Source organism: Myripristis murdjan, chromosome 24, assembly GCF_902150065.1.
Source record: "Myripristis murdjan chromosome 24, fMyrMur1.1, whole genome shotgun sequence".
Classification (NCBI taxonomy): Eukaryota; Metazoa; Chordata; class Actinopteri; order Holocentriformes; family Holocentridae; genus Myripristis; species Myripristis murdjan.
In genome coordinates, this window is record NC_044003.1 from 71,118 (window position 1) to 93,620 (window position 22,503).

Below are 22,503 nucleotides of genomic sequence, written 5' to 3' on the forward strand. Positions count from 1 at the left end.
TGTGCGAGCGCAGAGCAAACAAGTGAGAGAGAGTTGCAGCAGCATCCCGCTGTGCTGGCAGACTCGGCAGCAGGGACGGTTTCTGCTATGGGCAGTGCAGCTGCCCAGGGCGCAATCTACTTGGGGGCGCACGAGGAAAAAAAAAAAAAAAAAAATCTCCAGTTTTCTAGACTACCGTATTGACCCGCACATGCCGCGGCACCATCAGTCGGCATCAGGCGGGCCGGACGCGGCACCGTCCGATACCGCGCCCACCCGTCAGGTCTGCCGGATCTGACAGGTGAGCTGCCTGATGGTGCCCCGGTGCCGCGGCCGACCGGCTCTGCTAAATAATGGCGAATTTGGCGATTTTTTTTTTCGGGCTTTATCGGGCTGTTGGGCCTAAAGTTCGGCTAATTAGTCGGGTCGGGTCGGGCCTCGGGCTGGCCCAGTCGCGCCCGGGTCGGGTCGGGTCTTAATTTTCAGGCCCGATGAGAACTCTAGTCCCGACCCTGGATCCCCACACTTTCTGCCCCGGGACAGGAACACGGCAGAAGCCCCAGCCCCGTCATGTCATATTTGGCTTTGACTTTGACTGAACATTTGCTCTCACATTGCGGAAAAAATATCGGGATATATATCGTATATCGATATTCAGCCTAAAGATATCGGGATATGACTTTTGGTCCCTGCCGCCCAGCTCTGCTTCTCCCTGTTAGAGATCCTCTGATGTCTCGTTGTGTCTCAGTCTCCTGGTTTCTGTTGTGTGTCAGTCCGTGTATGTCTGTAAGTGTTGTGATGATGCTGTCATGTTTATCATGTCAAAATAAAACACCTAAAAACAACAACAACAACAACAACCTGAACCACAAACTGCATCCTGTTAGGAGAGCGCGCCGAGTGGCTACCCCGGTGACGTCATCAGCTCACCGTCACAGCCGCCGTCGTGTTTTTCCCGCTCCACGAGCTCGGTCAGCAGCTCCGACACTTCCGCCTGTAAGCTCCTGATTCCCGCCAAGATGGAGGTCAGATTCTGTTCTGTTTTAACGTCAAGCTTCAGTTTCACTCCGTCTCTGCGAGTTAGCACGGCCTGCAGGGTAACATCCGCCATGTTGGAGCGCCACCACTGCTGCTGTCGTCATCACCAGGCGACTCTAACTCACTGCCGCCTTTGGACGCCCTGGTTGTTCTCAAGCTCTGTTCCATCGATCATCAGTTATTGATTAACCTCAAGCGATCAGACACATTCAGATAAATATCCACCTGACGTTTGAGCATGAAGTTTGTCCTGGTGCAGCAGCTGTGAGCGTGATGACGAAAACAACAACAATAACAACAACACGTGACCTTACGTGCAGATAACCATCCCGCTTCGCCACACCTTGGCTGAATCTCAATCTCCTCCCTAAGCCCTGAGCCCTGAGCCCTCACTGACTTAACGGGAGCGCGCCTCAAAGTCAGTGAGTGTGTGAGGGTGGACACTGGGATTGGGCCCTTCTCTGGCGCTGGGACCCTCCGCTGCCGGAGCGCACACGTGTGTGTACCAGGACACTGTGTCTGTACGGAGCCGAGTGACTGAGGCTGCGCTTTCCGAGGCCACCAGAACGCAGCACCGCTGACCCCGGGCTCCCGCCAAATACAACCTGCGGAAGTAAAGCGGAAGTCGTCATCAGTAGCTACCAAGCTAGCGGGTTGAATAACAAAGAGAGCCGCCGCTTTTTGAACCGGTGAGTCTGACTTTAATCCAAATTTACCTTCCAGCCGCTCGCAGGTGAGCACGCAGCTGCCGCTTCAGCTGCGAGCCGGCAGCTGCGCTCCCTGAGCGGCTGCGATCCCCGGGTTTGGGTTAGCAGCGGAGCTAACAGCGAGCTAACGCTAGCCTCCCGTCTCAGGTGAGAGGCAGCAGGTAAACAGCAGGTAAACATGTCTGCGGAGCACAGCGGCTCTCCGCGGGAGGACACCGTGTCTCTGGTGGACGTCCTGCAGGAGGACGAGCAGCTGGAGGAGGAAGCTTCTGCTGTGCTCGGAGGCTCCGACTCCGACCACTGCTCCTACCCGCAGGTCAGATTACAGATTATCACAGAATATATCAGATTATAGTCCTGGGACACTCCCATCCACAGGTAGGATTACAGATTGTACTTTAATACCTTTACCGTGACAACCCTCGAGTTATCACTGTGAGACCCTTCCCCCCAACACACACACACACACACACACACTCACACACACACACACACACACACACACACACACACACACAGTGAACTACGGATCTGAAGTACACCGTCTGGGTCAGTTTAGTGGTGAAAATCAGACAAACACCCCCTCCACACCCCTCTCTCTCTGTGTGTGTGTGTGTGTGTGTGTGTGTGTGTGTGTGTGTGTGTGTGTGTGTGTGTGTGTGTGTTAGGGCTATGTGAAGCGGCAGGCTCTGTATGCCTGTAACACCTGCACTCCAAAAGGAGGAGAGGAAGCAGGAATCTGCCTGGCCTGTTCCTACAAATGTCACGAAGGTCACGACCTCTTCGAGCTCTACACCAAGAGGTAAAAACTCCAGCTGGAACTCACTGCAACAAACTAACTGTTACTGTGACCTACTAACTAACTGGAACTAATTAACTAGCTGTGCCTAACTAACTAACTAACTAGCTGTAACTAGCTGTGAGTGTGTTTGTGGTCGTGTGGCGCAGCCCTGCATCACCTGGACCTGCATCACCTGGACTCAGTGACTACAGCAGCAGCTGGAACTCTAACTATAATAAATATGGTCACATGACTTCATGAGCACCAATCACATGGTGTTTTTCCTCCACAGGAACTTCCGCTGCGACTGTGGAAACAGCAAATTCACAAACCTGCAGTGCAAGCTCTTCCCGGTGAGGCTGCTAATTACTCCTTAATTACGCATGCTAATTATGCCTGAGTTAATTTATTACATGTTAATTATCTCTGCTGTGTTTCAGGAGAAGGAGGCGGCCAACAGCAAAAACAAATACAGCCACAACTTCTTTGGTGTTTATTGCACCTGCAACAGACCTTACCCTGACCCCGAGGACCAGGTCAGTGTCCCGCTACTGTCCCGTCAGTGTCCCGCTACTGTCCTGTCAGTGTCCCGCTACTGTCCCGTCAGTGTCCTGTCAGTGTCCCGCTACTGTCCTGTTACTGTCCTGTCAGTGTCCCGCTACTGTCCAGTCAGTGTCCCACTACTGTCCTGTCAGTGTCCCGCTGCTGTCCTGTCAGTGTCCTGCTACTGTCCCGTCAGTGTCCCGCTACTGTCCCGTCAGTGTCCTGTCAGTGTCCCGCTACTGTCCTGTCAGTGTCCCACTACTGTCCTGTCAGTGTCCCACTACTGTCCCGTCAGTGTCCCGCTACTGTCCTGTCAGTGTCCCACTACTGTCCTGTCAGTGTCCCGCTACTGTCCTGTCAGTGTCCTGCTACTGTCCCGTCAGTGTCCCGCTACTGTCCCGTCAGTGTCCTGCTACTGTCCTGTCAGTGTCCCACTACTGTCCTGTTACTGTCCCGCTACTGTCCCGTCAGTGTCCTGCTACTGTCCTGTCAGTGTCCCACTACTGTCCTGTTACTGTCCTGTCAGTGTCCCACTACTGTCCTGTCAGTGTCCCACTACTGTCCTGTTACTGTCCCGCTACTGTCCCATCAGTGTCCCGCTACTGTCCTGTTACTGTCCCGCTACTGTCCCGCTACTGTCCTGTCAGTGTCCCACTACTGTCCTGTTACTGTCCCGCTACTGTCCCGTCAGTGTCCTGCTACTGTCCCGTCAGTGTCCTGCTACTGTCCTGTCAGTGTCCCGCTACTGTCCTGTCAGTGTCCCGTTACTGTCCTGTCAGTGTCCTGCTGCTGTCCTGCTACTGTCCTGTCAGTGTCCCACTACTGTCCTGTCAGTGTCCCACTAGTGTCCCGCTACTGTCCTGTCAGTGTCCCGCTACTGTCCTGTCAGTGTCCCACTAGTGTCCCGCTACTGTCCTGTCAGTGTCCCGCTACTGTCCTGTCAGTGTCCCGCTACTGTCCTGTTACTATCCTATCAGTGTCCCGCTACTGTCCTGTCAGTGTCCCGCTACTGTCCTGTTACTGTCCTGTCAGTGTCCCGCTACTGTCCTGTCAGTGTACCGCTACTGTCCTGTCAGTGTACTGCTACTGTCCTGTTACTGTCCTGTCAATGTCCCACTAGTGTCCCGCTACTGTCCCGTCAGTGTCCCGCTACTGTCCTGTCAGTGTCCCGTCAGTGTCCCGCTACTGTCCTGTCAGTGTCCTGCTACTGTCCTGTTACTGTCCTGTCAGTGTCCCACTACTGTCCTGTTACTGTCCTGTCAGTGTCCCGCTACTGTCCTGTCAGTGTCCCGCTACTGTCCTGTTACTGTCCTGTCAGTGTACCGCTACTGTCCTGTCAGTGTCCCACTAGTGTCCCGCTACTGTCCCGTCAGTGTCCCGCTACTGTCCTGTCAGTGTCCCGCTACTGTCCTGTCAGTGTCCCGTCAGTGTCCCGCTACTGTCCTGTCAGTGTCCCGCTACTGTCCTTGTCAGTGTCCCGCTACTGTCCTGTTACTGTCCTGTCAGTGTCCCACTACTGTCGTGTTACTGTCCTGTCAGTGTCCCACTACTGTCCTGTTACTGTCCTGTCAGTGTCCCGTCAGTGTCCCGCTACTGTCCTGTCAGTGTCCTGCTACTGTCCTGTTACTGTCCTGTCAGTGTCCCACTACTGTCCTGTCAGTGTCCCGCTACTGTCCTGTTACTGTCCTGTTACTGTCCTGTCAGTGTCCCACTACTGTCCTGTTACTGTCCTGTCAGTGTCCTGTTACTGTCCTGTCAGTGTCCTGTTACTGTCCTGTCAGTATCCCACTACTGTCCTGTTACTGTCCTGTTACTGTCCTGTCAGTGTCCCGCTACTGTCCTGTTACCGTCCCATGTGCGAACAGACCTTAAGGTCCATTTAATGTTTTTCAGGTGGAGGATGAGATGATCCAGTGTATCGTCTGTGAGGACTGGCTTCACGGCCGGGTGAGTCTTATCTCTGTCGATGTGTCGGTGGTGATGTCAGTGATGGTGTCGGTGGAGTCGGTGGTGATGTCAGTGATGGTGTCGGTGGAGTCTGTGGTGATGTCAGTGATGGTGTCGGTGGTGATGTCAGTGATGGTGTCGGTGGAGTCTGTGGTGATGTCAGTGATGGTGTCGGTGGAGTCTGTGGTGATGTCAGTGATGGTGTCGGTGGTGATGTCAGTGATGGTGTCGGTGGTGATGTCAGTGATGGTGTCGGTGGAGTCTGTGGTGATGTCAGTGATCTCTCCCACAGCACCTGGGTTGTGTCGTTCCAGATTGTGTGGAGCTGCAGGAAATGATTTGTGAGGCTTGCATGAACCATCATCCCTTTCTATGGACGTACGCCGCTCACTTGGCAGGTACGCTGGTCCTCTTCCTCTTCCCTCCTCCTCTAAACCCCTTCCTCCTCTTTCTCTCTCTCTCTCTCTCTCTCTCTCTCTCTCTCTCAGCAGTGTGGGACTCTGTGAGCTCATGTACTTCCTGTTAATGTCTGTATCTCTGCTGAAAGACACTAAACATTGATGTTCAACTTGTTTACTTGTCTGCTGTGATGTCCTTTCAGTTCCCAGAGCAGCAGAGGAAGAGCAGCAGGTGAAGGAGGAGTCGAGCGGTGAGGAGGTGAAACGAGAAGCGAAGGAGGAGGAGGAGTCGACCAGCAACGACAGCAAGGTTCACATCTCTGACCTCTGACCTCTGACCTCCTGCTTCTTCACCCTGTCCCAAAATACAGTTTAGCTAGAGAAATAACCCTTGATTTGAGCATTTTGATTTTAGACATGGCAGCATTAACATGAAGTGAAGTATTAGTACATAGAGAACTAAATGCTGATAGTACTAAACATGCTGATTTTGTTTTGGTAGGTTTAGTTTCAGGGGCCTGTTCCATCCAGCTGGCTAACGGGATGGCCTGGCTTATTTCGATGAGCCTCTCTAATTTAAGTGAGAGCTCCGTTCCATCAAAGTGGCTTGTATGAGTTGCAGCTCAGTAACCATGGCAACTTAGTCAGCAGAACTAGCCTGCTCCGTGGCAGGCTTACAGCCAAGCTTAGCTCAGCTGCTGTCAGAGAATGTCCGACGGACGGAAACAGACCCCCAATGATTTATTTCCCACCCGCAATTTGCGATGACCCGCCTCTCTTCTGCCCGAAGCCAATAGGTTAGTGGACACAGGTGAGGGACGTTTACAAGAACACATATTTCAATTAATCCAAATTGGATTCATGGTCATCCCACTTTTGGAATGATCCCTTTTTATTTGGATTGTTGCATGTATAATTTCAGAAAGACTGTGCCCAAGTTTTGAAATCATTTATTAACCATTCAAAAAAACAAAAAACTCAATCATCATAGTTTTGTTCAAGCTGTGAAGACAAAGAATGAAAGCATTAAATACAGTCCAAACCATGGCTTTCTGTTGTGTTTAAATTTATACTTACTTCCTTCTCCAGTTTTTTGATTTCCATATCCCGACGGTGTCGCGCCGGTCAACAATCCCGCTTCTGGTGCCCCTCTGGCCGCTAGCGGCGCCCCTCAAGCAGATGGCGCCCTAGGCAGTTGCCTATACTGCCTATGCTAAAAGCCGGCCCTGTTTGTGATGATTTCTCTATATTCTTCATATAGTTCCATCAGCAGTGTCTGCTCCGCCGCTGAAAATGTCGAGGCTCTCCTTTTCCCCTCCTTTTGAGACGTTTGTATCTTCATTTCGACAATCGACTGTTCTGGGCTGCTTATGTGCCCCGTGAACGCGCGCACCTGAAGCTTGTTCAAACGTGGTTAGAATTAGCGTTGACTTGACGCGGCTGAATCACGTTAGTGGAACGGGTGGAGGCTTTAGTGAAAGTTGACGCTAATTCAAGCCAGGCTATATCACATAAGCGCAGCTTTCTTTAGCTGCTTTCATGGAACAGCCCTCAGGTGAGTTAGATAGATAGATAGATATACTTTATTGATCCCAACCAGGGAAATTCTGGGTTCAGGTGAGTAGGTGTGTGTTGGTTGGTGTGTAACAAGTCCTGCAGATGGGACAATAAAACAACCACACAGGAAGCATCAACTCTCCGGCTCAAAGCAGCTCCGAGCGCCCCTCAGCAGTCATGTCCCCCTGCAGCGCCCCCTGGTGGAAACAGCAGAGTGTCTCCTGTCCCTCTGAGCTCCATGGGCCTGTTGCTCTGAAAATGAGCTGACCTCAGAGCAGTGTTGCTGCGCTGCTGAAAGTGACTGAGCAGCAAACAGCAGCTCTGAGGTCAGTGCTGCAGGTCTCTCTGCTGTCTGAAGCTCATCATCAGACAGTGATGGTGGCCTCCATAGGGGGCGCCGGCGAGCGTCCGCTCTGCTTGTCCCACACACAGGGCAGGGACGCTGCTTCACCTCAGGGAGCTCAGATGGAGTCCTGCTGTCGCCGGAGATGATCTGCTCGGGAGCTTTCACTCGGTTCAGATTCAGATTCCTTTATTGTCATTTCGACATTACATCAGAGATGCACTGTGAAACGAAAAAACGATGCATTGGTCACAATAAAAAGATTGGATAAACACCATAAAAAGTAAAGGAATAAAAAGAACAAGGATAAAAGAATCAGAGAGATAAATATATAAATATGTATGTACAAAAATATATGTGCAAGATTTATGTGCAGAACCAAAACGTAATAAATAGATAGTGGAGGTAAACAGTGTGGCTGAGGTCTGCTCAGCATATTGCACAATGTGAGTGTTCTTTATGTGCTGCTAGAGTCTTGCAGGTGTTCAAAGGTCTGATGGCGGTTGGGTAGAAGCCGTCAGGCACGGCAGGCTGCGGTATCTTCTGCCTGAAGGTCAGAGAGAAAACAGTCCATGACAGGGGTGAGAGGGGTCCCTGGTGATTCTTGTTGCCCTCGGAGCAGATCCGTCTCCTTCCTTCTTACCTGGAGAATCCTCCATTAGAACAGCAGCCCACCAAGGTGGGACACACCTGGCTGTTAGAGGGGACGGGAGACGGCCTCTGATTGGTTCACTGCATGTTGCGCCCAAAACACAGCCAGGATTAATGAAGAGACTCAGGACAAGCCTTTAGAGCCAGGAGCCTGGAGCAAACAGCCTTTAGTCCAGCGTTAGGGTTAGGGTTAGGGTTAGGGGAACAGCAGCAGTGACCTGCAGAGCAGTAAAGTAGAGTTTAGTGTGTTCACAGCCTCACCTGTACATTTAAGTTCATGTTCTGTGCATGATATAATTTTATTAATGTTGTGCACCACATATTGCAAAGTACAATGATAATAAAGGCTTCTAAGAGCTTGGAGAGAGAAATAAAGCAGAACACCTGATGGTTTTTAGATGGTGCAGATATGAACTGAACTGAAAGATGTGATTCTGTGTTTGCTTCCAGGCAGAAGCGAGCGACGGTCCGAGCTGTAAACGAAGCCGTCAGGAGTCAGAGGGGGGGTGCAGGCTGAAGGAGCTGCAGGCCATCGGTCAGAAAATTGTCCAATCAGGAGCTGTGTTCTGGCCGTCACCATGGCGATCTAAACTCTGTTCCTGCATCAGCTGCCAAGTAAGCAGGACGGCAGTTTTTTAAAACTAGTTTTTTTGGTTGTTTGTTGAGAAACTTGCATCTTGCACTAACCCTAACCCTAGTAAGGATGTTTTACTTGTTAATTACGCACTTGTTTTTAAACGATCAGTAATCATCAATAAGTGGTCCCAGCCCTAACAAATGTTTGAGTTGTGCTGTGATGCTTTAACAGCAGCGTTTCCTCTGCAGAAATCTCTGGCTGCCGCAGGACTTTGCTTCCTGCTGGACGAGTCGGACACCGTCCTGGCTTACGAGAACAAAGGCAAGAACAGCGAGCAGGAGCGGGGAGGACACGACCCCCTGATGTCGGCTCTGGACAACCTGAACAGAGTTCAGCAGCTGGAGATCATTCACGGTAACGGCTCGGTGTTTTTAACAGCGGCAGTTTGTTTGGTTCTGTCCGAGTCACCGGGTTGGGGTTAGGTTTGTGTCGGCTGAGATGCTAAACATGCATTTCTCTGCCTGAATGAATGTGTTAATGTCGTTTCTCAGAATACAACGACATGAAAACGGAGCTGAAGGACTTCCTGCAGGGATTTGCAGCAGAAGGAAAGGTGAGTTTCCTAAAACCAACCAAAATGTTGAACTTTGCGTTAAAGTCATTTTCCAGCTGAGCTCAGTGGGCAGCATAAAAGCTAAAAGCCAGAAAAAGCTGAGCCTGAAGGCAAAGCTCTCAGTGTTCCACGGGTTCTGGGTTCCTCTCACGTGTTCAGGAGCTCTGGGTGAAGAAGGAACCAGACGGAGGATCAGAACAGAGATGAAGTTCCTCTGCAGGGTGGAGACGCCGGCCCGCCGGGCTCCTCCTGTGGAGGCGAGCCGGGCCTGAGCCTGACCCTTGAATGTGTTCTCCGTTAAAAAGTCATTAGTACATTTTATTTGATGGGACTGTTCAGGAAGTGCTCGTGTTCTCCCCGCGTTTGTGTGGGTTCCCTCCGGTTTCCCCCACCATTTAAAAAAACCCCACGTATACTAGCTTCTCCTGTCAGCGCCCCTGAGCAAGGCACTGGCAGAGCCTGGACAGGAGGGTAAAGCTTAATCCTAACCCTCATCTGTCCTCTGACAGGTTGTGACTCCTGATGACATCCGTCAGTTCTTCGAGCAGCAACAGAGTCGCAAGAGGCGACGGTTCAACTCCGGCCAGTTCTACTGCAGCTGATGTCCGACCGCAGACCACCTTCACCCCCCCGACTCTTCCTCTTGCTTTGCTTTTACTTTTTTAACTGAAAACTTTGCAGGATTGAATGACTTTTACTACTTTCAGATCAGTGAGTCGCTGATTTCCCGGGACTGAATTCTAGTTGACGTTCTAAAGAGAATAAAAGCCTTTGGACAGTAGATGTAGTGTCTTCCTGGCTGGAAGTTCAGTTTCCTGTCTGCTCTTGTTGTTCCTGACCCAGTAAACTGTCTTGTATCTCCTCTGAAATAAAACAGATTGTCCAAATGAAACTGCATACCACTGCGTAGCTTCACTGTTGTTTCACCGTTTGAGTGTAAAAATGTGCTTATTAACTTTTTATTGTTTGAAATGAGAATCTGGTTCTTTTTAATCTGACCAAACATTTTTCTTACAAAACATAGAGGACATCAGTCACTTAAATACTTTCCAGCTTGTTGGAAGTGCAAAGCAGCAGAACACAAAGAATTTGGGTTTGAGCAGAAAATGTAAAAATGAGGAACGTTTTGTGGCCAGGAAACGAACAGGAGATCTGGAGGTTCTGGTTCTGTGCAGGTTTTACTGACATCATCACACTTTGTTTGGAAATCAAACATCTAAACACACCTCTGTGTGTGTGTGTGTGTGTGTGTGTGTGTGTGTGTGTGTGTGTGTGTGTGTCTGAGCATGCTCAGTTCCTATGGTTCTCAGGTTCTTGTGTGTTCTGATTTGGTTCTGTTGGGTTCTGCTGGCGGGTCTCAGGTCAGAATTCAGTGAAAAATCCAAATTCCACACAATTTTAAATTTATTTTTATTTTTCAAACAAACGGTGAATCAGTCTCAGACCTGCTGTCTGGTGGCGCCCCCTGCTGCAGAGATGTTGCTAGGCAACAAAACCTGTTCACACAGGAGACAGGAAGTTGAGAACATGTTTATAATCCCGGGTTTGGAAAGAGTGAAAAGGGGGCGGGGCCTGGGCTCGCCGAGCGTGCTCAGTCCAGCTGGCTGACCAGAGAAAATTATGAAAGAAAACAGGAAGTTCATTTTGCTTAAACCCTGAAAGGGTTAACAGCTGGTCTGAGATCTGCTGCTTGACTCTCTTATTAGACTTAGACTTTCTTTATTGTCATGGCACAAAAAAACAGAAGTGAGTTTTTTTTACAACAAAATGTTGCTTGGCTTCCGGATTACAACAGAGATGGAATTGTGGGGCAGTTTAAATAATTAAAATATAATCTATATAACTAGTGTGTAAAAAACAAGAGCGAAATAATAATGAGTGCAAGAGAGAATAAATAGATAAAACAAAATGTAAACAACAGAATAAACAGTGTAAACAGCAGAAACACCGTGGCAGCAGGGTGGAGAGTATCTCACAATAGGAGGTAAGTCTCCTCCTCCCAGGGGGTCTCAGGGTCCTGGACCTGGAGAAACCATACCTCCATAAACACATTGCACAGAAATGTCTTGTCCATATGAAAATATTGCACCAAGAAATATCTGTCCATCAGAAAGGGTTAGGGTTGGGGTGTGTGTGTGTGTGTGTGTGTGGGTCCCGATGCTCTCTGCAGAGACTTCCAGTCTGAGGCCCTGCAGCTCCCAGACCAGACGGAGATGCAGCTGGTCAGCAGGCTCTCGATGGTCCCTCTGTGGAAGGTGGTTAGGATGGGAGGGGGGGGGGGGGGGGTTAGGATGGGAGGGGGAGGGAGGCTCTTCTCATCCGCCGCAGGAAGTGCAGGCGCTGCTGTGCCTTCTTGGCCAGGGAGGAGGTGTGGAGTGACCAGCCGAGGTTGTCGGTGATGTGCACCCCCAGGTACTTGGTAGTGCTCACGACTTCCACGGCTGTGTCGTTGATGAGGAGGGGTGTGTGGCTGGGTCTGGATCTCCTGAAGTCCACGATGATCTCCTTAGTTTTATCGACATTCAGGACCAGGTTGTTCACCTTACACCAGTCCACAAGATGCTGCACTTCCTCCCTGTAAGCCAGTTCGTTGTCGTCCTGAATGAGGCCCACAACTATTGTGTCGTCCGCGTACTTCAGGATGTGGTTGCTGCTGTACCTGGGGCGACAGTCGTGGGTCATCAGGGTGAACAGCAGGGGGCTCAGAACACATCCCTGGGGGGAGCCGGTGTTCAGGGAGATGACACTGGAGGTGTTGTTCCCCACTCGGACAGACTGGGTTCTGTCGGTGAGGAAGTCCAGCAGCCAGTTACACAGGGAGGTTTTGAGGCCCAGGGGCTCCAGTTTGCATATCAGGTCCTGGGGGATGATCGTATTGAATGCTGAGCTGAAGTCCAGGAACAGCATCCGTACGTGGGTGTTCTTTCCTTCCAGGTGCTCCAGGCTCAGGTGGAGAGCAGTGGAGATGGCATCCTCCGTGGAGCGGTTTGGCTGATATGCAAACTGGAACGGGTCGAATGACGGGGGGAGTATGGAGATGATGTGGTCCTTAACCACCCTCTCGAAGCACTTCATGATGGTGGATGTGAGTGCAACGGGGTGAAAGTCATTCAGGCATGTGATGGCTGGTTTCTTGAGCACTGGAATTATTGTGGCTGACTTGAAACACGGGGGGACGACAGCCTGGTTCAGTGAGGTGTTGGAAATGTCTGTGAGCTCGTGGACCAGCTGGTCTGCATGTTCCTTGATCAGCCGTCCTGCAATGTTGTCAGGGCCTGCAGCTTTCTGTGTGTTGACCTCCCTCAGGGCTCTCCTCACGGCAGTGGATTCGAGCCTGAGTGCCTGTTCACCGGGGGGGGGGGGATGCCCTGCCACAGTTCTCAGTATTGATCATGTAGCTGTCATTGATTGATCATCGATCTGTTACACAGCAGAACGTTTCAGCCTGAAGGAACAAGCGTTGATCTTGTGATGGGAGCCGGCGGCCTGCAGGCCTCCAGACGCTGTGATGTCACTCTTTGATCTGCAGGAAACTCAATCAGCTGCATTGTGCAGGTGCAGCTGCTGAAACACACACACACGTCACAAACACACACGCACATGTCACAAACACACACACACACACACACACACACACACACACATCACAAAAACACACACACACACACACACACACACACACACACACACATTGGTCACAAACACACTCAGGGCAGGGAGGGGCCAAGAGGAAACAATCTGATACTCTGCAAATAAACAGAGACACCCACACACACACACACACACACACACACACACACACACACACATTGAGGGTCTGCTCAGACTGACGAATCCTGCAGGCAGACAGGCAGGAGGCAGAGAGGCAAACAGACAGGCAGACGGACTGAGAGACAGACAGACAGGCAGGCAGACAGACAGGCAGACGGACAGACAGACAGACAGACAGACAGACGCAGCATGTCTGTCCTCAGGATCCTCGGCGGCTCAGCGCTTCTGATCCGACCAAACAAACTCGTGAAGATCCGGAGATCCAACATCTACAGCAAACCTCCCAAAGACAAGATCGGAGCCGGGGTGAGTCTGTTCACACACACACACACACACACACACACACATCGAGGGGTGAGTCTGTTCACACACACACACACACACACACACACACACACACACACACACACATCGAGGGGTGAGTCTGTTCACACACACACACACACACACACACACACACACATCGAGGGGTGAGTCTGTTCACACACACACACACACATCGAGGGGTGAGTCTGTTCACACTGTGTGTGTCAAACTGTTCCTTCTGTGTTCACATCACAACACTGTAAAGTTTGCTATCACGTATCAGCCTATAACTAGTAATGATCGTCTAATACCAGCAGGAGTATTGATACTTACCTGTAACGGAAACTAATGAGCTTCTATCAGTCGTATTTCGCACTGCATCATATAACTCCACACTGCGTGGTATAGCGCTTTACCGTCACCGCAGGAGAGAGAGAGAGAAACAGCTTCCTGATAAACGATAAACTGATTTTAAAGCCCCCGCCTTGTCGTCTGTCGCTGTCGTGCTGCTGCAGCTGCGTATGAACAAAAGTTGATTTATGATGAAAGGTATATATGGCTCTGTCTCTGTGCGCCGCGCACCTGTCAGATCCGGCACACCTGACCTGGCGCGGTGCTGGCTGGCATCAGGTGGGCCGGCCGGTGTGCGCCGCCACCCGGTTTAAAGTAGCAGCCAGCTGACATGCTGCTCCGGCACCGCGCTCCCCCGGTCCGCGGCACCCGGTCTGCCGGATCTGACAGGTGCCGCTCCAGCTGTCAGTCGGACGCTTTCTGAAGAAGGAGGAAGTTACCTCCGAAACTGTCAAGGTAAATAAACATCCCATGTCTGATTAAGAGAAACAAAAACGTCTTTTAGCTAAAAGGAAGACATGATGAATGTATTTGAACTATATTGATTTATGATGACATCGGACCATGCCTGTTGTCGTATTTCAACGTGATGACGTGCATTCCCGGGGCGATGGCTTTAGGTAATGTGACTGCCCTGTGTGAGCAGCCCTTTACAGTAAAGTAACGAGTGTAGTTGTTGTCAACCCTTATGGGGTCCCTCAGGGTTCAATCCTCGCCCCTCTGTTATTTGCACTGTACCTACTCCCCCTTGGTTCTGTTTTTAGGAAGCACAGTGTTTCATTTCATTTTTATGCTGATGATTGCCAGATCTATGTTCCTTTGGCACATAATGCTGTCCACTCAGTCCAGCCACTCATTGATTGTCTCAGTGATGTTAAAGCCTGGCTTTCACTTAACTTCCTGAGTCTAAATGAGAAGAAGACTGAAGTAATGTTGTTTGGACCAAGTAGCTGTTCCCTCCCCAACGTTGACCTTGGCTCACTATCACCGTTTCTCAAGGACTGTGTCACTAATCTGGGGGTCAAGTTTGATTCTGATTTTAAATTTGAGAAACAGATCAGCAGTGTAGTGCAAAAAAGCTTTTATCAGCTACGCCAAATAGCAAAGGTGAAGCCCATTCTTTCTAAACCCGACTTGGAGAAATTAATCCACGCCTTTATTACAACCATCCTTGATTATTGCAACTCCTTGTACATAGGAATTAGCCAGGCTTCCCTTGCCCGTCTCCAACTCGTGCAGAATTCTGCTGCACGTCTGCTAACCCAGACCCGTAGGCGTGAGCACATCACTCCCATTTTGGCGTCCCTACACTGGCTCCCTGTGCACTATAGAATCAACTTCAAAATTCTGCTACTTGTTTTTAAATGTCTGAACAACCTTGCCCCTCCTTATCTCTCTGACCTGCTTCAGCCTTACTGTCCGCCTCGATCCCTAAGATCAGCCGATCAGCTGTTGCTGGCAGTCCCTAAGACACGGCTAAAGCTCAGAGGTGACAGAGCTTTTGCCGCCGCTGCCCCCAAGCTTTGGAACGAGCTGCCTTTAAAGGTCAGACAGGCCTCCTCACTTCCTGTTTTTAAATCCCTCTTAAAAACACACTTTTACTCCGTGGCCTTTAATATCTTATAATTTATCATGTCAGGGATCCTGTATAAAGGCACTTGCCGTGAGCTTGTCTGTTTCTTTATTTGTATGTTTGCTTGTTTGCTTTGCTTTCTTTGCAAATGTTTTATCTATATGTTTTTACTGTGCAGCACTTTGGCTACCCCCGTGGTTCTTTTTAAATGTGCTATACAAATAAAGTTGTATTGTATTATTGTAACCCAACCCGGTTCACTGTCTCTGCTCTGCTTCGCTCCGTGGAGACACACGGAGCTCAGCTCTGCCCGCGGTCAAACAGAGGAGAGGAGAGAAACTCAGCTCAATCATAAATGACAGCAAAACGATAGTGCCTGTTTATTTATGTTATTTACCTAATTTATGTGAACTTGTTTCATTTAGGCTCAGTGTGAGCGTCTACTGTGTTTTGCTGTCATTTATGGTCGCACTGAGTTTCTCTCCTCGAAAACGGTGGAGTCGACGTCCTGACAGGTTGGAGTTTGTGCAGCCAGCACAAACACAATAATTTACCATGATCATGATAAATAAATGCTATGTAAAACTACTGAAAACAGACCAACTCATTAGACCAAGACCGCTCAGACTCACAACCACCTACTACTGCGCACTGAGCTGGAGCAGAGCTGAGGAGACCGACTCCCTCTTGTTACGTCATATGACGCCATGTTGGAAAAAGAGCGTTTTTAGGAGCTTTGCTCAAAACGGCCACTTTTTCTTCTGAATACGTGCCCTTATGTCTTGTAAAACATATGAAATCCTGCATTAACCTTTCACATGGTCATTTTCACACAAGGTTAAGTATAAATTTTGTAAAAATTTTAACCTGCAATATGTTCTTTAAGGGGTTATGGCTAGAGATAGTTTATTCTTATTTTTAGTTATTTATAGTGGGCGGGACTAAGGTTGAGCTTAGAGGATTTAGGTTAGAGGGAAGGATTTAGGGTGTATCTTGGGTTTGGTTAATCTCAGGGTTTGGGTTGGGTCAGGGTTAGGCTCTGTGCCTTGTCAGCAGGTGGATGCTGTATTTTTTGCTCCTGGCTGCAACCCAAGTTGCTCCATGGGGACGTGAAGGTTTGACCTTACCTGACCTCACCTGAGAGTGCTGTGTGCTGCCCCCAATGGACAAAACACTGAACTGCACTCTGTTTAAAGCCGGTGTCTGATTTAAATCTCTGGAGGTTTCGGTTCTCCAGAGTTTATAGTCTGAAGATTAGACGATTACAGGAGGACATTAATCCAGATTAGATGTATACAGGAGGACATTAATCCAGATTAGATGTATACAGGAGGACATTAATCCAGATTACACGTTTACAGGAGGACATTAATCCAGATTAGACGATTACAGGAGGACATTAATCCAAATTAGATGATTACAGGAGGACATTAATCTAGATTACACATTTACAGGAGGACATTAATCCAGATTACATTTACATGAGGACATTAATCCAGATTACATGATTACATGAGGACATTAATCCAGATTAGACGTTTACAGAGGGATATTAATCCAGATTACACGATTACAGGAGGACATTGATCCAGATTAGACGTTTACAGAAGGATATTAATCCAGATTATGGGCCTTCTCTGTGTTTTACAGCAAAGCTTCTTCATCATGTCGGTGTTTGCGGTGGCCATGTTGGCTCCAGCGGCCTGGATCCTGCATCACCTGCCAGAATATCGTCAGAGGAGCCGCTCGACTCCAAAAGCCTGAGCTCCGCCTGCATCTTCGTCTTCATCTGCATCTTCATCTTCACCTGCATCTTCACCTGCAGCCAAACAGCAATCAAGAAAACATTTTCTACTTTAAAACATAAAGCGACAATAAATATAAAGAATAACTGATACTGAGAAATAACAAGATTTAACAACAACAATAAAACTGATTATGTATCATGATGATGATGAAAGTGTCAATAAATGAAAACTCACTGAGCTCTTCCTGCTTGTACTGATCAATAAATATTATTAACACACACACACATACATGTAACTATATTGTTTGTTTTTAATTTGTGTTGTGAATATTTTGTATAGCTGTGATACCAGAAATGACCAAATTGTTAGTTGGAAAGAAAAAAAAAAAAAAAATAAAAAGGTGTGAGGAAGAAGTTCGTGGACACCGAATCAGAATCATAAAAACTTTATTGGCTGATAAACTGTCGACCGCTTCAAAACCAAGAAAAAAGAAAGAAAAATCAATTAATGTGGAGTTTATGAAAGTGGAGCTGTTTGTCATTTTATTACTTCATTTTAAAAAACAAAATTTCTTCTTGGTTTTATCATAAAACCTGAAGCTTGATCACTGATCAATATCCTGATCAGGTCAGAGACGAGGTCTGAATGAAGACTGACATGGAACAATGAAAGTGAATATAAAACGATGGGAGGAAGAAAAATATAAATACAGGTAATTCAAAAAGAAATGTTGCAAAGGCACTCAGTTTGTTCATATTCACATGACAAAAGGTCAAAGGTTAAAGGTCAAAGGTTAGGTTAGAAGCACGTGGGCCTACGCGCTGCGTCATGTGACCAACAACAAGCAGGATACCAAACAATGGACTGTGTTTGTTGTTAGTCACATGATTTGTGACATAATGGGAAGGCCCCACCCACTGAACTCCAATGGACGGCCCATTTAAAACATTGTTCAGCTTCCTGTTGCATTGCCCTGATGAAGACCAAAATGGCTGCCACGCGTAGGCCCATGTGTTTTTTACCCGTTTGCCATGAGAATATTAAGAGGCGGAGTGCCTTTGCAACATTTCTTTTGGAATCATAACTCCAGCCGATGCAAAAGAGCACCTGCTGGAAACAAACACCTGAAGTCTCTGAGCGCCCTGAGCCCCTTGGTGTCCACAGGTAAACCTGAACCTGCAGGGAGGAAGAGTCAAGAAAACTTTAAGATCATAAAAACAGCTGTAATATAATCAGAATGTAAGGAGTCTTTTCAGATCAAATCCAAATCAAACAAAACAGGAAGAGAACAGAGTCAGTCTGAAGCAGAGCTTTTATTGTGAAGTACAAGCTGGGATTTTTACTTTCATCTTTCACTTGAGACCAAAATGTGACTTTGAGCAAAAAAACAAAACAAAACAAAAAAAAAAACAGATTCCACTGAGTGCAGGTCAGATGGCCGGCTCTGCTGCTTCTTCTGGTTTTGCTGGGAAAAGTTTCTCTGTGGCTTCATTTGTTTGGTTTTGGATTTGGATGTTAATTACTTCCTGTTTGAGGAAAGGAATTCCCATGGAAACGGTTTGTTTACAGGAGAAAGCCTGCAGGACAGCCAGCACAGAGACCTTCTGCTCTTATGACGGTCTGTTCTCATTATTACTGTCATTAGAATAAAGTGATAAAGACCATCAAATTCTTCTCATTATTATTATTAGTTATTGCTGTTGTGGTTAGTTTTTATGCAGTTTGACTTTCCAGGGATTTATTTCTGTAAATGAACAGACAGAAGGTGTGAGGTGTGACTTTGAACTCTGATCTTTTTATTTCAACTCAGTTTTTATTTGTGCAGCCAAAAATTATGACTTGCTTTTTTCTTGAGGCTCTACAGCAACACAACCTCTGTCCCTCTGAAAAACAAACAAACAAACAAAAACTCCCCCCAGCCTGAGCAGCAGAGGAGGGATCCTCCTGCTGGACGTGGAAACTTCACTTTTATTTTACTTTTATTTTTATTTCATTTTTATTTCTTTTGATTGAAATGTCACAGGTGTAACCTGGCCACCAGGTGGCAGCAGAGCACTGAGTCCTTTTTACCTAGCAGCTTTCACATCATTTTTTCCCCCTTTTTTTAATTATAATTTTTCCTTACATACAGAATTTCCCTTTGGGACAATAAAGACTATCTATCTATTTATACAGACACAAACAATACATGCATAACAACAATACATATTTATAAGCACACAAGGGGTTCTGGGTACCATAAACAAGAGAGTGACAACCAAAACAAAAGGACTTTACAGATCACTTCCACAAAATGTCTCCATGATAGCGTTTGCCTTAGCAGCCTTCTGATTTCTAATGTCTTTGATTGTGGCAGCATAGCGGAGCAGTTCTTTCCTAAAGAGTACAATGTTTGGTTTAGATTTGGTCCATTTGTTTTTATGAATATGAAATTTCCCCAAACTCAAGATTAACTGACAGAAAAAACACAAATCTTTGTCTACAGTCTGATCATCAAAATATATATATATTTTTTTTTTTCCTGGAAACTGATCGTTCTTCCTGTTTTTTTCTTGTCAAAATGCTGGACATCTTCCTAAAAGGTTCTGCTGTAAGTGCATTGATAGAATAAGTGAGCGATGGTTTCATCTTCACGTCCACAGAAATCGCACAAATATTCAATATCTATTTTAAATCTTTCAAATGTTTTCTTTGCAGGGTAGATTTGATGCAATATTTTAAACAAGACTTCTTTCACCTTGTTATTAAAACAGAATTATCATCAGCCGGCCACACTTTATGCCAGTTCATCTCTCCAAATCGAGCAGACCAGTAAATTTGCCCTCTGGGCAAAGTTGAAGAATGTAAGCAACTTCTGTGATCTGTTAGAGCAGGATTTCTTTGTAACGTCTACTTCACCAACCAAAATCTCACATTTGTAATTTTCTGTAACAGCAGTGTTTCTTTCAGTCCCCTTCAGAAGCTGCAGCGCCCCCTGTGGTAGTGCACAGCATAATTCTTCAGGGTAACTGTAAGTGCCAGCTATTGTTGTTGTGGTGTTTTGTATTGGATTTTCTTTGCATGCCATATTTGGTCACTTTCAAGGTGAGTCACGTGGTGTTGGTGGTACGTCAGCAGCATAGTAAAATCAGCTGTTCTGGAGCGGGCTTTTTTGAATGAACTGAGAGGGTGAGAGGGGAGGTCTCACTTTTGCTGACCGCTTTTGGACACCTTTTGAATGCCTCGAATGGTTTTTGATCGCTCACCAGTGTCGAATGGATTGTGCCTTTTTTAAGCTTTGGAAGGTTGTTTTCACTGTGTGTTTTTATCAGCAATAAATAATCAAAACGCAACGCCTTTGAAGCGAAGATTTATTGACAAGCCAGCGCGTCCGGCAGGTAAGATCTTCTCCCCTGCTTAGCCTCTTGGCGACTATATTTGCCTTTTGGATAGTCGCCTCTACAGTAACTTTTTTTTTTTTATTATTTGTTTTTCTTTTACAACACCCAGTGTGTGGGATGAAGCATTAGACATAATACAGAAATAGATAAAACAACAACCAAAAACAAGAAAAAAAGAGAAAAACAAGAAAACAAACAACCAATAACAATGTGAGTATAAATAAAAACATACATTATTCGAAATAGCATATATTCACGCGTACCCACATCCACACCTCTGTACATACGTTCACATACATCTATCACATAAATCAAGCCTTGATTCATGTGGTTCATTTACTGTAGATCATTAATGCAGAGCTACACACACACACACACACACACACACACACACACACATTAGTCTGATCTGCATAACTACACATACATTCTCAAGGCCAGATTATGCTTCTGCGTAAGCGGAGCGTACGGGGTTGTGCGACCGCCGCAGAGCCTTGCCTCCGAAAAATTGTAACTACGCAGACCCCACGTAGCCCCCAACGCCAGCCCCCCACTTACAACAAGAGCTGTGATTGGTCCGCCGAACTACATCATTTCCGGCATTTCGCCCCTCCAGAGTCACGTCCTGTTGTTGTGCCGGCAGCGTCATTTTTAAAAGAACTGCTGCTGGGATCGCATCTCGACTCGTCAGTTGATTTCAAATTGTTTGGAAAGTTTGGATCCTGCTGGATCTGGATCTGCTGCTCCTTTTAAAAATGGCGCTGCCGGCAAAACAACAGGAAGAGCAGCGACCAGATGCCACGGGGTCTGTAGGTCTGCAGAAAAAAAAAAAAAACGCACCCCACAGCGTTCTGTCGGAGAATTGCTTAGCGTTTAACGCAGAGGTATGTTGGGCACACACGCCCTGCATGAGAACCATAATCCGGCCTTCACACAGCACCTACATGCCTACATCCCTAGTAACCCCCGCCCCTGCTATCCGCAACGATCTTCACTGTCAATTGACTATAATTGACCAAAATTAGATACTGTTTTGCATGGAATAAAAACAAACGTTGTGATTTATTTCTCACTAGAACTAACACTTCCTTCCAGGCCTCAAGACCTTTGTGACCCACGCGGTTCAACCTTACTATGGAAAGCTCCATGGAAATATTGTTTGACAAAGACTGATACCACTGATTGATTGACAGTGTATTAGAGGGTAGCCATCTTACTGCTACCATCTTCTTAGCAACAGTTATTCCTAAAAACAAAAGCCGCCTCTGTACTAAGTTAAGGGTTAGATATGAATCATCATTCAACAATAACAGACGGGGTGAACAGTCCAACTCCACTTACAACATGGTAGACATTTTACAAGACACATTTTCCCAGAAGGTCTTGACCTCTGGGAAATCCCAGAACATATGCATAAAGGTGACTAGTAGGTGGAGCATTAATAGGTATTCAAACCCTCTGTAAGGCTGAGCGCAGCTGAAGATAGAGAAAAAATGAATTAGAAGGAACACTGAACTTTTTACAAAGATCGTGAAAGGAGCACAGGCCTTTTTCTTCCATTACATCACCTAAAGTTCAGCAACTGAAATTTTAACAAAAATTCTTCATAAGAAAGTAAAAGGCCTTGGTCATTAAGAAGTTGATTAACTAATAAAATCCCATGCTCCATCCAATCCTTATAAAGCAGTGATTTATTTTTATAAAGGATGTCTTCATTATTCCATATGTAGTAGCTGGTTGGTGAGAAGTTATGTTTATAGATCAGTTTCCAGGCCAGCAGAGCTTGTTTGTGATAGTTTGAAAGTGACAGGAAGCTTTACAACTTTATAGTTACATTTCAATAAAAACTGTATTCCGCCTAATGAATTAAATACATGTGTGGAAAAAGAGTTCCAGAAGTTATTCTTTTGTCTGCTTAAGTTAATTAACCAGTTAATCTTAAAAGAACTGTTCAGTGTTTCAAAAGTTAAGACATCCAAGCCACCATCCTTCTTGGTGTTACACAGAATATGTTTTTTAGGTAATGATTCCTGTTCTTCCAGATAAAGTTAAATAATATCTGATCTAGTTTCTTGGAGACTGCAGCAGGCATTTCTAGTCCTACAGACAAATATACAGATCTTGATATTCCTTCCGCTTTAGATAGCAGCGTCCGGCCCTTTAAGGACAGATCCCTCATTAACCACATATTGAATTTTCTTTCTATTTGTTGAGTTATTGGCTCAATGTTTGCCTCCAAG

At 46.9% G+C, this 22,503-nt stretch overlaps 2 protein-coding genes across 2 annotated transcripts; both read left to right on the forward strand.

Annotated features, from left to right (window-relative positions):
* The first annotated feature begins 1,569 nt into the window (after positions 1-1,569).
* On the forward strand, positions 1,570-10,031 carry ubr7 (ubiquitin protein ligase E3 component n-recognin 7). The gene is made up of 12 exons (XM_030047069.1): positions 1,570-1,706; positions 1,872-2,040; positions 2,393-2,526; positions 2,798-2,858; positions 2,946-3,041; positions 4,942-4,995; positions 5,288-5,393; positions 5,597-5,703; positions 8,395-8,559; positions 8,770-8,935; positions 9,073-9,134; positions 9,644-10,031. Exons 2-12 carry the CDS (start codon positions 1,903-1,905, stop codon positions 9,734-9,736), a joined length of 1,182 nt encoding a protein of 393 aa, XP_029902929.1. The 5' UTR covers positions 1,570-1,706; positions 1,872-1,902; the 3' UTR covers positions 9,737-10,031.
* Positions 10,032-13,034: 3,003 nt separating this feature from the next.
* Positions 13,035-17,120, forward strand: LOC115356237 (cytochrome c oxidase subunit 8A, mitochondrial). Its single transcript, XM_030047324.1, has 2 exons — positions 13,035-13,211; positions 16,786-17,120. Exons 1-2 carry the CDS (start codon positions 13,095-13,097, stop codon positions 16,897-16,899), a joined length of 231 nt encoding a protein of 76 aa, XP_029903184.1. The 5' UTR covers positions 13,035-13,094; the 3' UTR covers positions 16,900-17,120.
* Positions 17,121-22,503: the final 5,383 nt, after the last annotated feature.